This window comes from Chanos chanos, chromosome 5 (genome assembly GCF_902362185.1).
Source record: "Chanos chanos chromosome 5, fChaCha1.1, whole genome shotgun sequence".
Classification (NCBI taxonomy): domain Eukaryota; kingdom Metazoa; phylum Chordata; class Actinopteri; order Gonorynchiformes; family Chanidae; genus Chanos; species Chanos chanos.
The window spans coordinates 28,713,958-28,726,366 of record NC_044499.1 but is presented as its reverse complement, the minus strand read 5'-3'; the positions used below and the strand labels follow the sequence as shown (position 1 = coordinate 28,726,366).

The following is a 12,409-nucleotide window of genomic DNA, read 5'->3' as shown; positions in this document are numbered from 1 at the left end:
GCTGCAGGCGGATAAAAAACATCACCATTATCATTCTCTGTAATGATATAAATTGCTTAGAGCTGCTAAAGGTTGAGGGTAATTGTCAGGTGTGAGAACTGTTGTCAATGCGGTCATCTTTGCTAATTCAGTTCCCTCATTTCATAAAGAGCACAGCTGTGCCTTTCTTCTCTTTTTCAGTATGAATGGTAGAATCATGTGGTGATCTGAGTAAATGTGCTTTATTCTCTCTGTTTTGTCTGTCTGTCTCAATTCAGTTCAGTTGAGTTTAGTTCAAGCTAAGCTGTATTGGCATGACTTTAATAAAAACATATTGCCAAAGCCACCCGTGATACGTATACTCAAAAAGATATAGAGTATATACATTGGAAGGACTTTGATAACGGTTTCTTATGTCTCTATCTGTCTGTCTGTATGCCTGCCCACCTGCCTGTCTCTCTGTCTGTCTGACTGTCTGCCTGTCTCTCTCTCCCTGTCAGATGGTGGTCCTGATGGATCCGATGGAGGATCCTGATGATGTCCTGAGAGCCAACCGCTCCAGGGAGAAGACCTATATGTTTGATGTAGCATTTGATTACTCTGCCACCCAGGTACATCCCATATTTCTACAAAGGATATAATATAATCTGTGTGTGTGTGTGTGTGTATTTACCAACACTGCTGAGCTGCTCTGAGTGTTTGTGTGTGTCCACTGTTGGAGTAAAACCTGGGGGATGTTTAAAGTGCTTTGTATGTGTTCTCTACAGGAGGAGGTGTACAGAGCCACTACGAAGGGTTTGATAGAAGGACTCATCTCAGGTTATAACGCCACTGTTTTTGCCTATGGTCCCACAGGTCAGTACCTCCCCCACTTCTCACCTACACTGTGTGTGTGTGTGTGTGTGTGTGTGTGTGTGAGTGTGTGTGTGTGTGTGTGTCTGTGCATGCATGTGTGTGATTCCATAAAATTCAACCATTTACCTTACTTCATTTCTTTAGTCAATGATGTTTGTATCTGCACTGTGTATATACCATGTGTAAAAACAGAATTCATAGATTCTGGTCTGAACTGACCAAATATATAAATATGTGTGTGTGTGTGTGTGTGTGTATCTGTGTTGTGTTTGGTTCAAAGCCCTTGGTTTGTAAAGCCCTGGTGAACAGTTCCATGAAGTCTAGAACTGTCTTACTCTCACTCTGAATGACACCACTGCTTATATGGGTCAAGTGGGATATTTTAGGGAACTGTTGCATGCTGGGAAGTACAGTTGTTCATTTCGTAACAGTATGTATGACCTCCTGACCCTAATTCTGACTTGGCACACACACTGTCATATGGCAGAGAACAAGACTAAAACAGTGACACTACACACACACACACACACACACACACACCTTTCTCACTCTTCCTCTCTAGGGTTTTCTTTCTCTTATACAATATAACAGTTTAATGGCAGTAACAGAGGGGAAGGTGCCACAGTTGTGAAGGTTTGGATTTATGCTGAGTATGGGCAGAACTGACAAGATGTTTGAGTGGCATAAACACCAGATGCATTTTCATTTCTCTCTGTTGATTAGCCAGGCCTCAGACCCTCACCTCTGTGTGTGTGTGTGTGTGTGCGTGTGTGCGTGTGTGCGTGTGTGCGCGTGCGTCCGTGCATGTGTCTGAGTTTAACGAAATAGCAGGGCTTAAGGGTCTAATTAGCTTCTCTTGTTTTGTTTGTGCAGTTCCCCTTCGGGGAATGAAAATGTCTCCCCTGTCATCTGACGATGGCGGGAAGTGACTGTTTCTGTAGCCATACAGGATGAACAGAAAAACACACACAAACACACACACACACACGCACACCTGTTGCAGAGAGACCAGAAACAGAGTCATAAGAGTTCAGACAGATCTGTGGAATCACTGTCTCTTAAATCTCCAAACACTCTGTATGTACATAATTAGCATGTCAGATGTTACTTAGTCATGTCTAACAACAATACATTACCACATCTAGTACACAGACATAATATGGATATTCTGAACACTTTAATATTATAGACATGTGTTTTATACTGGACCAGTGGAGAAGGTTTTATCTGTGTTCATTTTTCTCAGGGGTGTTTTTTTTACTGTGAAGGGCAGACAAATGTCCAGTGTGCCAGTGCAGGTTCTCTGTCCAAACGGTAATCCGTCTCGTGTCGGCTGTGTCGTGTCTGAGGTCTAGATAAAGAGGATTTTTAGATCTGTTCGCTGCCCAGAGGAGGAACGGGCTGCAGACTGATCTGACTAAACAAAGCTTGTGCTCTGGCCTTGGGTCAGGAGACAATGTTCTCTGGAGATCCTGACCCTTGTGTCTCAACACACACACACACAGTTTAAACACATCAGCGTGTGTCCTCACCTCCACACACTCTCCCAACATTCTCACTCCCTGCACACATCCTCAGCCCTGTCCCTATATTTCAGACTTAACACACACACACCACTCACCTCCACACACTCTCCCAACACTCTCTCATTCCCTGCACACATCCTCAGCCCTGTCCCTATGTTTCAGACTTAACACACACACACCACTCACCTCCACACACTCTCCCAACACTCTCTCATTCCCTGCACACACCCTCAGCCCTGTCCCTGTGTTTCAGACTTAACACACACACACCACTCACCTCCACACACTCTCCCAACACTCTCTCATTCCCTGCACACACCCTCAGCCCTGTCCCTGTGTTTCAGACTTAACACACACACCACCCTGGGCTGTGCTCTACCTTACTTTACCTCACACCACTGTGATCTTTCCTTATTTCAATGCGCCTGTAGTTTAACTCTGTGTGTGTGTGTGTGTGTGTGTGTGTGTGTTTTCTGAAGGTTGTGGGAAGACATATACCATGCTGGGAACGGATACAGAACCTGGTATCTACGTACGAACGCTGAACGACTTGTTCAGAGCCATCGAGGAAACAAGTGATGACATGCAATACAGTGTGTCCATGTCCTATCTGGAGGTGAGCGGCTCCTCTTTCTCCTGCTCCTCCTCCTCCACACGCGCACACACACACACACACACACACACACTTTTAGTCTGTTGCTTTACAGTCTTTCTTCTTCTGCTGCAGGGTGAAGCCTTTCAGGTTAATACTGAGCAAAAGATTATTATGGAAATAGATTCAGTCAAACCTGCAGTCTCTGATCTACTGACAATTTATATTATTAGTTTTATTATTATTATAATGGAGGGTAATGACAGCGTTTTATGTAAATCTCTCTCTCTCTCTCTCTCTCTCTCTCTCTCTCTCTCTCTCTCTCTCTCTCTCTCTCTCTCAGTCACGTTGGGTTATATGAGGACCCCCTGTCTTGTGGACTATGTGATGATGTTGGTGGTTGATGATGTTGTTGATGGGAGGTTTTAATAATGTAACTGAGGGATGGTGGTTGAGGGGGTGGATGGAAAGACTTAAGTTCTATAGTAGCCTTGTTTGATAAGACAAGACCAGCCCCTCCAGCTCGGTAGCTAATCGCAGCTGTGTTTTCAATGTGCAGCTAATGAGTTTGTGTAGTCCTGTTATCTGGTTGGCTGAGTGATTATCTGGATGGTGTTGTGATAGGATGACTATAGCCTATTATTTACTTAGATTAGCTCCCTATAGCATAAACACTGGCCTACCATCTACCAGATCAGTGCACAAGCCTCTAATCCCATCGTGTGTGTGTGCATGCGTGCGTGCGCCTGCTATGTGTGTTAGTGTCTGTGTGTGTGTGTGTGTGTGTGTGTGTGATAGAGAGAGAGAGAGAGACAGAGCATGTATGTGAGCCTGAGTGTGTGTGGAGCTGCAGCCTGGGTAAAAACGGTGTGTGATATAATGTTTTCTCACACATTGTTGTTAACAAGCTCCTAAACCAAGAACCAGCACTGGGATTTACAGTAATGCCAGGCAGCTACTGAGTACACTATGATTTTTACCCCCAAAAAACCCACTTTCTCCTACTTTTCACACATCAAGCTACTGCTCACACCTGCCTCCTAGACCGTTAAACTGTACCATAGTGTGAACTGTGTGTGGGTAGCAGTGTGAACAGAGAAGTGAGGTGCACAACTGCATTCAGGCTGGCTTTTCATGGGCATATCCATTGTGTTTAAATCCGTCTTTTTTGTACACAAAGCCTGAACAATGACTTCTCAGGGCTCTTCCTAGACAGACGCTCTATTCACGCAGAAACACGGTTACTGTGTGGATGAAATGACTCACTGTCACTCCAGGTCATGCCAGGAGAAGTACAGTACATCTCCAAAAGACAAATTAACTTGAATGATTAAAGACATTGAAAAGAAATAAAAGATGATTACAAGGTTAAAGATTCTTTCAAGTTACAGAGGGCTAAAGTCCTAAAGCAGCAGTTTTACAGATACATCTGAAGTGAAGAGGAGTGAGGCCCAGGGTTGAAAGGGGGTAAACCAGGTCTTATCGTTGAGATCTCAGTGGAGGAAGCATGGAGGGTTGTGGCTCTTCTCCATTGGCATAGAGCAGGATGTTTGTCTGCTCTCCCACACACAAAGAGGAGAAACCAAACCCTGCTTTATGACTGGGCTTTAGAATAGGCCCATCTGCTTCTCCTGCACTCTGTCAGACCAACCTTCTGTCTTTCGCTCTATCACGCACACGCACACGAGTGCGCACACACTCACACTTAGGACACAAACACGCACACACACACACACACACACACACACACACACTTGACACAAACTCACGTGAGCACATACACCCAGACGCATATATATATACACACTCGCAAACACACAGAGGCAAAGAGAGAGAGAGAGAGTGCTCTTTTTTCCTTTACATGTCCAGTCCCGTTAGCTCTATGGGAAACACATGTCTTCTGTTCCTTGCAGTCCAAAGCTGTGGGGAAGACACTCCATACTCTGTACATGGAAAGACTATCTCACAGTCATAACAACATGGCTTTCCTCCCATTCAGCTAAAGATCTGTTTACGCTCCCCTGTGTTTGTCCTACCTGAAAGTAGAGGTGAAATCCCAACACCCATCTCTCTCTCTCTCTCTCTCTCTCTCTCTCTCTCTCTTTTTCTTTCTCTCTCTTTCTGCTCTGTCTGTCTGACTACACTGAGGTGTTGACTATGACAGGCTGTACAGACAGAATGGTGTCACATCAGTGAAAAGAAAAAACATAAATGTGTAAATGTAGGTCTGGTTTTGTCTTGTGTTATGTGTTCAGTAAAGCTTGACCTTTGCTGACTCTGGTCTGATTTCTTTCTTCAATTGTAAATGAAGCTGATACTATCTGCCCACTCATAAAACATCAACACACACACACAACTCCCCCAAAAACGTTAACTAAGGGGGTTTTCATACCAGCAGCCTTTAGTCCGTTTGAATTGAACCGTAGTGCATTGTACCCCTTGGTTTGGGTTGTTTGTGTAGGTCTGAATGCAGTAATCGCACTCAGGTTCACACCAAAATAATCAGCCCGAGACCCCTAAAGAGAGGTGGTCTCGATCGGCATGTGAAACCAAACCGCACCTATGTCATTATGCAACATTGTAACAATTCATTCCCTGCTGCCGACCACAGCAATCGAACTATAGGTCTGAAAATGCCCTGATACTCACAGGTGCCAAACCATCCACAAGCAGTAGGAGGAGCTCAGGCCATCACACACCTGCCCAGGAACCTTAGCTGTGGCCAGGTTTGGGGTTTTGGCAAATTTTTGGCAGATTCAAACCCTTGCTCCCAGATGACAGGATGTGAAAATCTCAAATGAAGGAAGTAGGATGCAAGGCTCTAGGTGTCCCTCTGTCTTAACAGGCTGTACCACTCTAAGGCCTGAGTCTGTGTGTGTGTGTGTTTTGGCACAGACTTTTATATTCAAACACCATTTTCCTGTTGGTTTTGAGGGACCCGTTACATGTCATAAAGTTTCTCTTGATTTCAATTAGAACAACAAAGGAAAATCCATGGGCCAGATGACCAAAGATACATTTAACGTCAGTGAAGTCCAGCCAGTGTGTGTGGTTGAGATAGCCCAGGTTTTATTCCGTACTGTACAAATATCATACACAGCACATCATATAGTACATTGAATATATGTTCTATAATCAGACTTTCATTCTCTAACCTGTCACACAGTCTGTTTCGTCAGTTGTGTTTTTCCTCCACAGATCTATAATGAGATGATCAGAGACCTGTTGAACCCGTCGTCAGGGTACCTGGACCTGCGGGAAGACTCGAAGGGCGAGATTCAGGTGGCCGGAATCACGGAGGTGTCCACAGTCAACGCCCGTGAGGTCAGTACAGTTCACCCGTGAGGTCAGTACAGTTCACCCGTGAGGTCAGGACTGTTTAATCGCGTGGTCAGTACTGTTCACCCGTGAGGTCAGTACTGTTTAATTGTGAGGTCAGTACTGTTCACTCATGAGGTCTGTGCTGTTTAATCGCGTGGTCAGTACTGTTCACCCGTGAGGTCAGTACTGTTTAATCGCGTGGTCAGTACTGTTCACCCGTGAGGTCAGGACTGTTTAATCGTGAGGTCGGTACTGTTCACTCATGAGGTCTGTACTGTTTAATCGTGAGGTCAGTACTCTTCATCCATGAGGTCAGTACTGTTTAATCGTGAGGTCAGTACTCTTCATGTGTGAGGTCAGTACTGTTTAACTGTGAGGTCAGGACTGTTTAATTGTGAGGTCAGTACTGTTCACCCATGAGGTCTGTACTGTTTAGTCGTGAGGTCAGTACTGTTCACCCGTGAGGTCAGTACTGTTCACCCGTGAGGTCAGTACTGTTTAATTGTGAGGTCAGTACAGTTCACCCGTGAGGTCAGGACTATTTAATCGTGAGGTCAGTACTGTTCACTCATGAGGTCTGTACTGTTTAATCGTGAGGTCAGTACTCTTCATGTGTGAGGTCAGTACTGTTTAACTGTGAGGTCAGGACTGTTTAATCGTGAGGTCAGTACTGTTCACTCATGAGGTCTGTACTGTTTAATCGTGAGGTCAGTACTCTTCATCCATGAGGTCAGTACTGTTTAATCGTGAGGTCAGTACAGTTCACCTGTGAGGTCAGCACTGTTTAATCGTGAGGTCAGTACTGTTCACCCATGAGGTCAGTACTGTTTAATCGTGAGGTCAGTACTCTTCATGTGTGAGGTCAGTACTGTTTAACTGTGAGGTCAGGACTGTTTAATCGTGAGGTCAGTACTGTTTACCCATGAGGTCTGTACTGTTTAGTTGTGAGGTCAGTACTGTTCATCCGTGAGGTCAGTACTGTTCACCCGTGAGGTCAGTACTGTTTAATTGTGAGGTCAGTACTGTTCAATCGTGAGGTCAGTACTGTTCACTCATGAGGTCTGTACTGTTTAATCGTGAGGTCAGTACTCTTCATCCATGAGGTCAGTACTGTTTAATCGTGAGGTCAGTACAGTTCACCTGTGAGGTCAGTGCTGTTCACCTGTGAGGTCGATACTGTTTAATTGTGAGGTCAGTAATGTTCACCTGTGAGATCAGTACTGTTCAGACACTTCAGTCTCTGCTCTCGTTATCCTCAACCACCTGGTGGAAACTGTTGACGTGTTGTCCTGTCTGGTGATACACATAAGCTTGACATATGATGATTGTATTCTCATACTCTTTCTTCCTGGTTCTGTGTGTATTTCTCCCTCTGTCTGTCTTTCTCCTGTTCCCTTTCCTCTTCATCTCTCCTTATCTCACTGTTTTCCTTTCTCTCTCTCTTTTTTTCATCCTCAGATCATGGAGCTGTTGATGAAGGGGAATAAGCAGCGAACTCAGGAGCCCACAGCGGCCAATCAGACGTCGTCTCGCTCGCACGCCGTGCTGCAGGTTGCCGTCAGGCAACAGAGCCGATGTCGGGACGTCCTGCAGGAAGTTCGTTTCGCCCGTCTCTTCATGATTGACTTAGCCGGCTCTGAACGTGCCTCACAGGTGTGTGTGTGTGTAACAGAGAAAGAGAGAGGGAGAGAGATGTTTATACCTGATATTTACACTGGTTTTCTTGCAAGATGTCTCTGGAAAGCCCAGAGAAACAAACCCAGACGCAGTACAGTAAGAGATCACATCTACCAATGACATGAGAAATTACTGATGAGCTCACAAAAGAATAAATACAATTTTTTTATTTTCATCTTGAGCCTGATGGGAAAGGCTAATGCCATATTTACTCCAGTAACAAATGTACAGTACAAATAGTTATGTATGTGTAATCATATATATATATATGTGTGTGTGGGTGTGGGTGTGTGTGTGTGTGTGTGTGATAGTCAAATAGAGGGAGGGAGAGAATAAGACACACTGGCCAAGTCAAATCTAACAGTGAACTATTGCCAGATGGCTTTTCTTGTACTGCATATTAAAGCTGCCAGCACTCATGGCATAGGAGGGAAAAAAACGTAATAAAATACGAGAAAGGAAAATGCTGAGAGGGAGAAAGAGAGAGAGAACGTGTATTTGCCATGGAAACTGCTGAAAATGTTGAGTATCCAGGCTCTCTGTTGGTGTGGATGTATGTATGGCATCCATTTTGGCTCCCCAAGGTAAACAGTATATGTTAAGTGCAGTGTTGATCATTCTGTCTCTGGACGTGTGCAACAGTTGCTGAGCTACGTGTGCGTGTGTGTGTGTGTGCGTGCGTGTGTGCGTTCGTGTGTGTGTGTGTGTGTGTGTGTCTGTGCACTGTAAAGGTAAGAGAGAAATGAAACCACTCCATAACTTTGAGCGTCAGTTTGACAGGAATACAAGCAACAACTCCCCCTACTGGTCACACTTTTAAAATGCATGTTCTCCAAGATTCAATTTTCAGTGCACCTACATGACAAGATCTGACATTTTGCCTTGATTTTTCTATCATAATCAAATAACAGCATTATACTCATTCTGTCCACCTTGTGCTGGCTTATGAAAACATATATAAAACGATACTTCTGTAACAGCATATGATGTAGATGTGGAAAGCACAGGAAGATTCAGTCTCTCCTCAGGCTAGTATACTCAGTAATTAGAGAGAAATGTATTTTTCCATTGCCTGTTGGAAGCTGTTACAAGTGTGACACATTATTGCAGCTGTTCCGTGGATCCTTTGACAGAAAGGGTTCAGGTTCTCGGTCATTTGAGTTACTGTGTCACAGTCGTGCCGTGGCTGACGAGCGCCGGGGCTTAACAGCTTTCTAGAACGCATATAACGACAAGACGTTAAGCTTGTAGGGTGAATGAGACTAACTATTTCCCTCCTTTTTCTATAGACACAGAATAGAGGTCAGAGGTTAAAAGAAGGAGCACATATAAACCGCTCTCTGCTGGCTTTGGGAAACTGTATCAATGCCCTGAGTGAGAAAACCGGCAACAAATACATAAACTACAGAGACAGCAAACTCACACGTCTGCTCAAGGTACAACTAACAGCTCTTAAGCCTGTCTCTCTCTCTCTCTCTCTTTCTGTCTCTCTCTCTCGCTCTCTGTCTGTCTCTCTGTCTGTATCCCCATCTCTCTCTCTGTCTCTCTAACACACACAAACTTAGATGGCTTGTGTATTATCAGATGTGCTCTGGTCAGTTTGTGTGTGTTTCAACTGGGACATGTTGGTTATTCTCTGTTTTTGATTGATAGGATTCTTTGGGAGGGAACAGCAGAACAGTCATGATAGCTCACATAAGCCCCGCCTCCCTGGCCTTCGAGGAGTCACGGAACACACTAACATACGCTGACCGTGCCAAAAGCATCCGCACACGGGTGAGCCCAACACACACACACACACACACACACACACACACACACACACAATCCCCGCAAAACGAGTACCATAATAAACTGCCTGTTAGGACCATCCTTTTTAAAGGTGCTGTCTTCACGCTAGTCTGAGATTTAGTCTGTAATACTGCACGCTCAAAGACTGTCATAATCTAAGATATGAGCAGCTGGTCAAAAGTCCCTAAGATCTTCAGCACCAGGTTTCTTTGGTACTAGAACTACAAAAGTTGTACTGGATGTTGAAGGGATGCCTGGTTAAGATGTGTAGATATATGATTAAATGAATAGTAACAAACTGTAAGACATTTTTCTAATGCCTAATTCTACCTGGCCCTGCGGTTTTGTGGTTTCGTGGGCTTTGTGGATTCTTTAGCTGTGTTGGTCATGATGGTGTTAAAGTTTCCAGTAGAAAAGATTTTTGGACCACACAGTCCGAAATGTCCTCACACTGATGGTGTGTTTTCTACCAAAGAAAGCACAGAAGTAAACACATGTACACACAGATATCACACACACACACCCACACACACACAGTCACCAATTTTTGTTATGTTTATTTGCTAGATAAATTACATCTATTCATTATATACCATGACAGGGTACAAGAGCAGTCAAATGACAAATGGCCCTGATATTTTTATTATTCTAGTTCTAACATTATGTTTTGAGGGTTTAATAACATGTGTGTGTGTGTGTGTGTGTGTGTGTGGTGTGTGTGTGTGTTACAGGTGAAGAGGAATCTGCTGAATGTGTCTTACCACATTGCCCAGTATACCAGTATCATATCAGACCTGCGCAGTGAGATCCAGCGTCTGAAGAAGAAGATTGCAGACCAGGCCAGTCGACAGATCAGCTCTGACCGCACAGACATCCGCCATGTCCAGGGTACTCCCCTCTCCTTCTCTCCTTCTGCTCTCTCTCTCTCTCTCTCTCTCCCTCCCTCCCGCTCTTTCCCTCTCTCTCCCTCTCTCTCTCTCTCTCTCTCTCTCTCTCTCCCTCTCTTTCTCTCTCTCTCTCTCTCTCTCTCCCTCCCTCCCTCCCTCCCTCCCGCTCTCTCCCTCTCTCTCTCTCCCCATCATCTCTGAACATGCGGTAGATAATCAAAGCTTTGTGGCCCTTGATAGTACAATGACACTTAATGAACATGTGCCTTTATAGAGGGGCATGAGTGAAACTATAGATAGTTCAGAACATTTTGACTCATTTTTTGGAAAGGTTTGGATCTTAATATAGAATAGGGATCTTTGTGAATAGGGATCTTGGTTTTGGTGCCTTTAATTGAACGCAAGCTCCTGCGGTGTTGATCGTAAAGAGTATAGTAGTCAGTGAGGGACGTGTGAATTAGACTGAATATCCCTCTGTGGTAATGACTTAGAAAATTACCCAGACAAAACTATCATGGATTTAAAGACTTGAAAACAGTGACTTTAAATAAATGGATCTGGTTTTCGCTCACCCCTCTCGTCCTCTTCTGTGTGGTGTCCAGCGGAGGTGCAGGCCCTCTCCACTCAGCAGAGCCGTGCAGAGATGGAGCAGCTGAGGGAACAGCTGATGGAGGCGTTTCGCCAGCAGATGGAGATCAGGAGGAGCCTGATGGAACTTGACAACAACAACATGGAGATCCAAATCGACACCTCTAAACACCTGCTCACCATCGCTGAGTGAGTCACATACACACACATACACGCAGGCGCGCGCACACACCACACACCACACACACACATGCACACGCACGTGCCACATACAGGACACACACACACACACACACATTTTTACATGTTTGTTTGAAGAAGAGGGTGTGTGTATGGGTTAATAACAATTATTACATCTTTGTTTGTGTAACTGAAAGACTGACAGGGAAACGTGGCTCGGCATAGCTGGAGTGGTCCAGTTTGTCCAGTCCAGTTAGTGCTGGAGCTTGTGGTTGGTTAGGGGTGCTTGCCCAGTTGTGCTAACCCAGTGCTGAAAGCTATGTGGTCATGGGGTGCTGTCCATGGTCCTGACGCCAGAGTGGCATCTCGGTATGGCATAGCTGCTACTGATACTGGCAGGTCGTGATTTTGCGTCCAGTGGTGATGTCCCCGTGTGCATCATCACACACAGATACACACAAATAAGCTTATTACACAAAAACATACACACATACACTTACATACACACACACACACTCACAAACACACATGCACACATCACCATACACGCATGTCACTGTATATGTACAGCTTGGTAATACGCATGAAGCATATGAATGATGTTATGATGTGAAATGTGTTTGACGTGGCTGAAGCTGGGAGCAGGAGCGTAGCCGACGGAGGAGAAAGTGGCAGGTGGAGAGAAGGAAGGAGAGCTTTAATAAGGAGGAGAGTGAGAAGGACTCTGACTCCCCTGAGTCCCTCTCCGACAGCACCGAGACCCAGGAGGTGGCCCTGGCCCGAGAAAACCTGGTCACACTAATGGCAGAGCAGAAGAAAATCCGCAAGCAGAAGGTAATGGCAGCCTGACACCACTAGGGGGAGTATCAGTAATACATACATGTCTGCACTGTAGATGCACTTGAGTATGTTCTGTCACAACCACACAGAGTGGTATGAAAGGAACCTTTGAGATTTCATAAAAAAAAACAAAAAAACCCTCCAGTCTGTTTTTTTTTTGTTTTTTTTAATTT

General features: G+C 44.8%; 1 protein-coding gene across 1 annotated transcript in view; it reads left to right on the top strand.

Annotated features, from left to right (window-relative positions):
- kif19 (kinesin family member 19) overlaps positions 1 to 12,409 on the top strand; it is a 43,543-nt gene that overhangs the window by 23,260 nt on the left and 7,874 nt on the right. The window contains exons 3-12 of the mRNA XM_030775713.1: positions 480 to 590; positions 747 to 834; positions 2,840 to 2,976; positions 6,151 to 6,276; positions 7,732 to 7,926; positions 9,240 to 9,386; positions 9,604 to 9,726; positions 10,473 to 10,629; positions 11,231 to 11,405; positions 12,032 to 12,230. Of these exons, the coding sequence (XP_030631573.1) occupies positions 480 to 590; positions 747 to 834; positions 2,840 to 2,976; positions 6,151 to 6,276; positions 7,732 to 7,926; positions 9,240 to 9,386; positions 9,604 to 9,726; positions 10,473 to 10,629; positions 11,231 to 11,405; positions 12,032 to 12,230 (1,458 nt within the window). The remainder of the gene's footprint in view (positions 1 to 479; positions 591 to 746; positions 835 to 2,839; positions 2,977 to 6,150; positions 6,277 to 7,731; positions 7,927 to 9,239; positions 9,387 to 9,603; positions 9,727 to 10,472; positions 10,630 to 11,230; positions 11,406 to 12,031; positions 12,231 to 12,409) is intronic.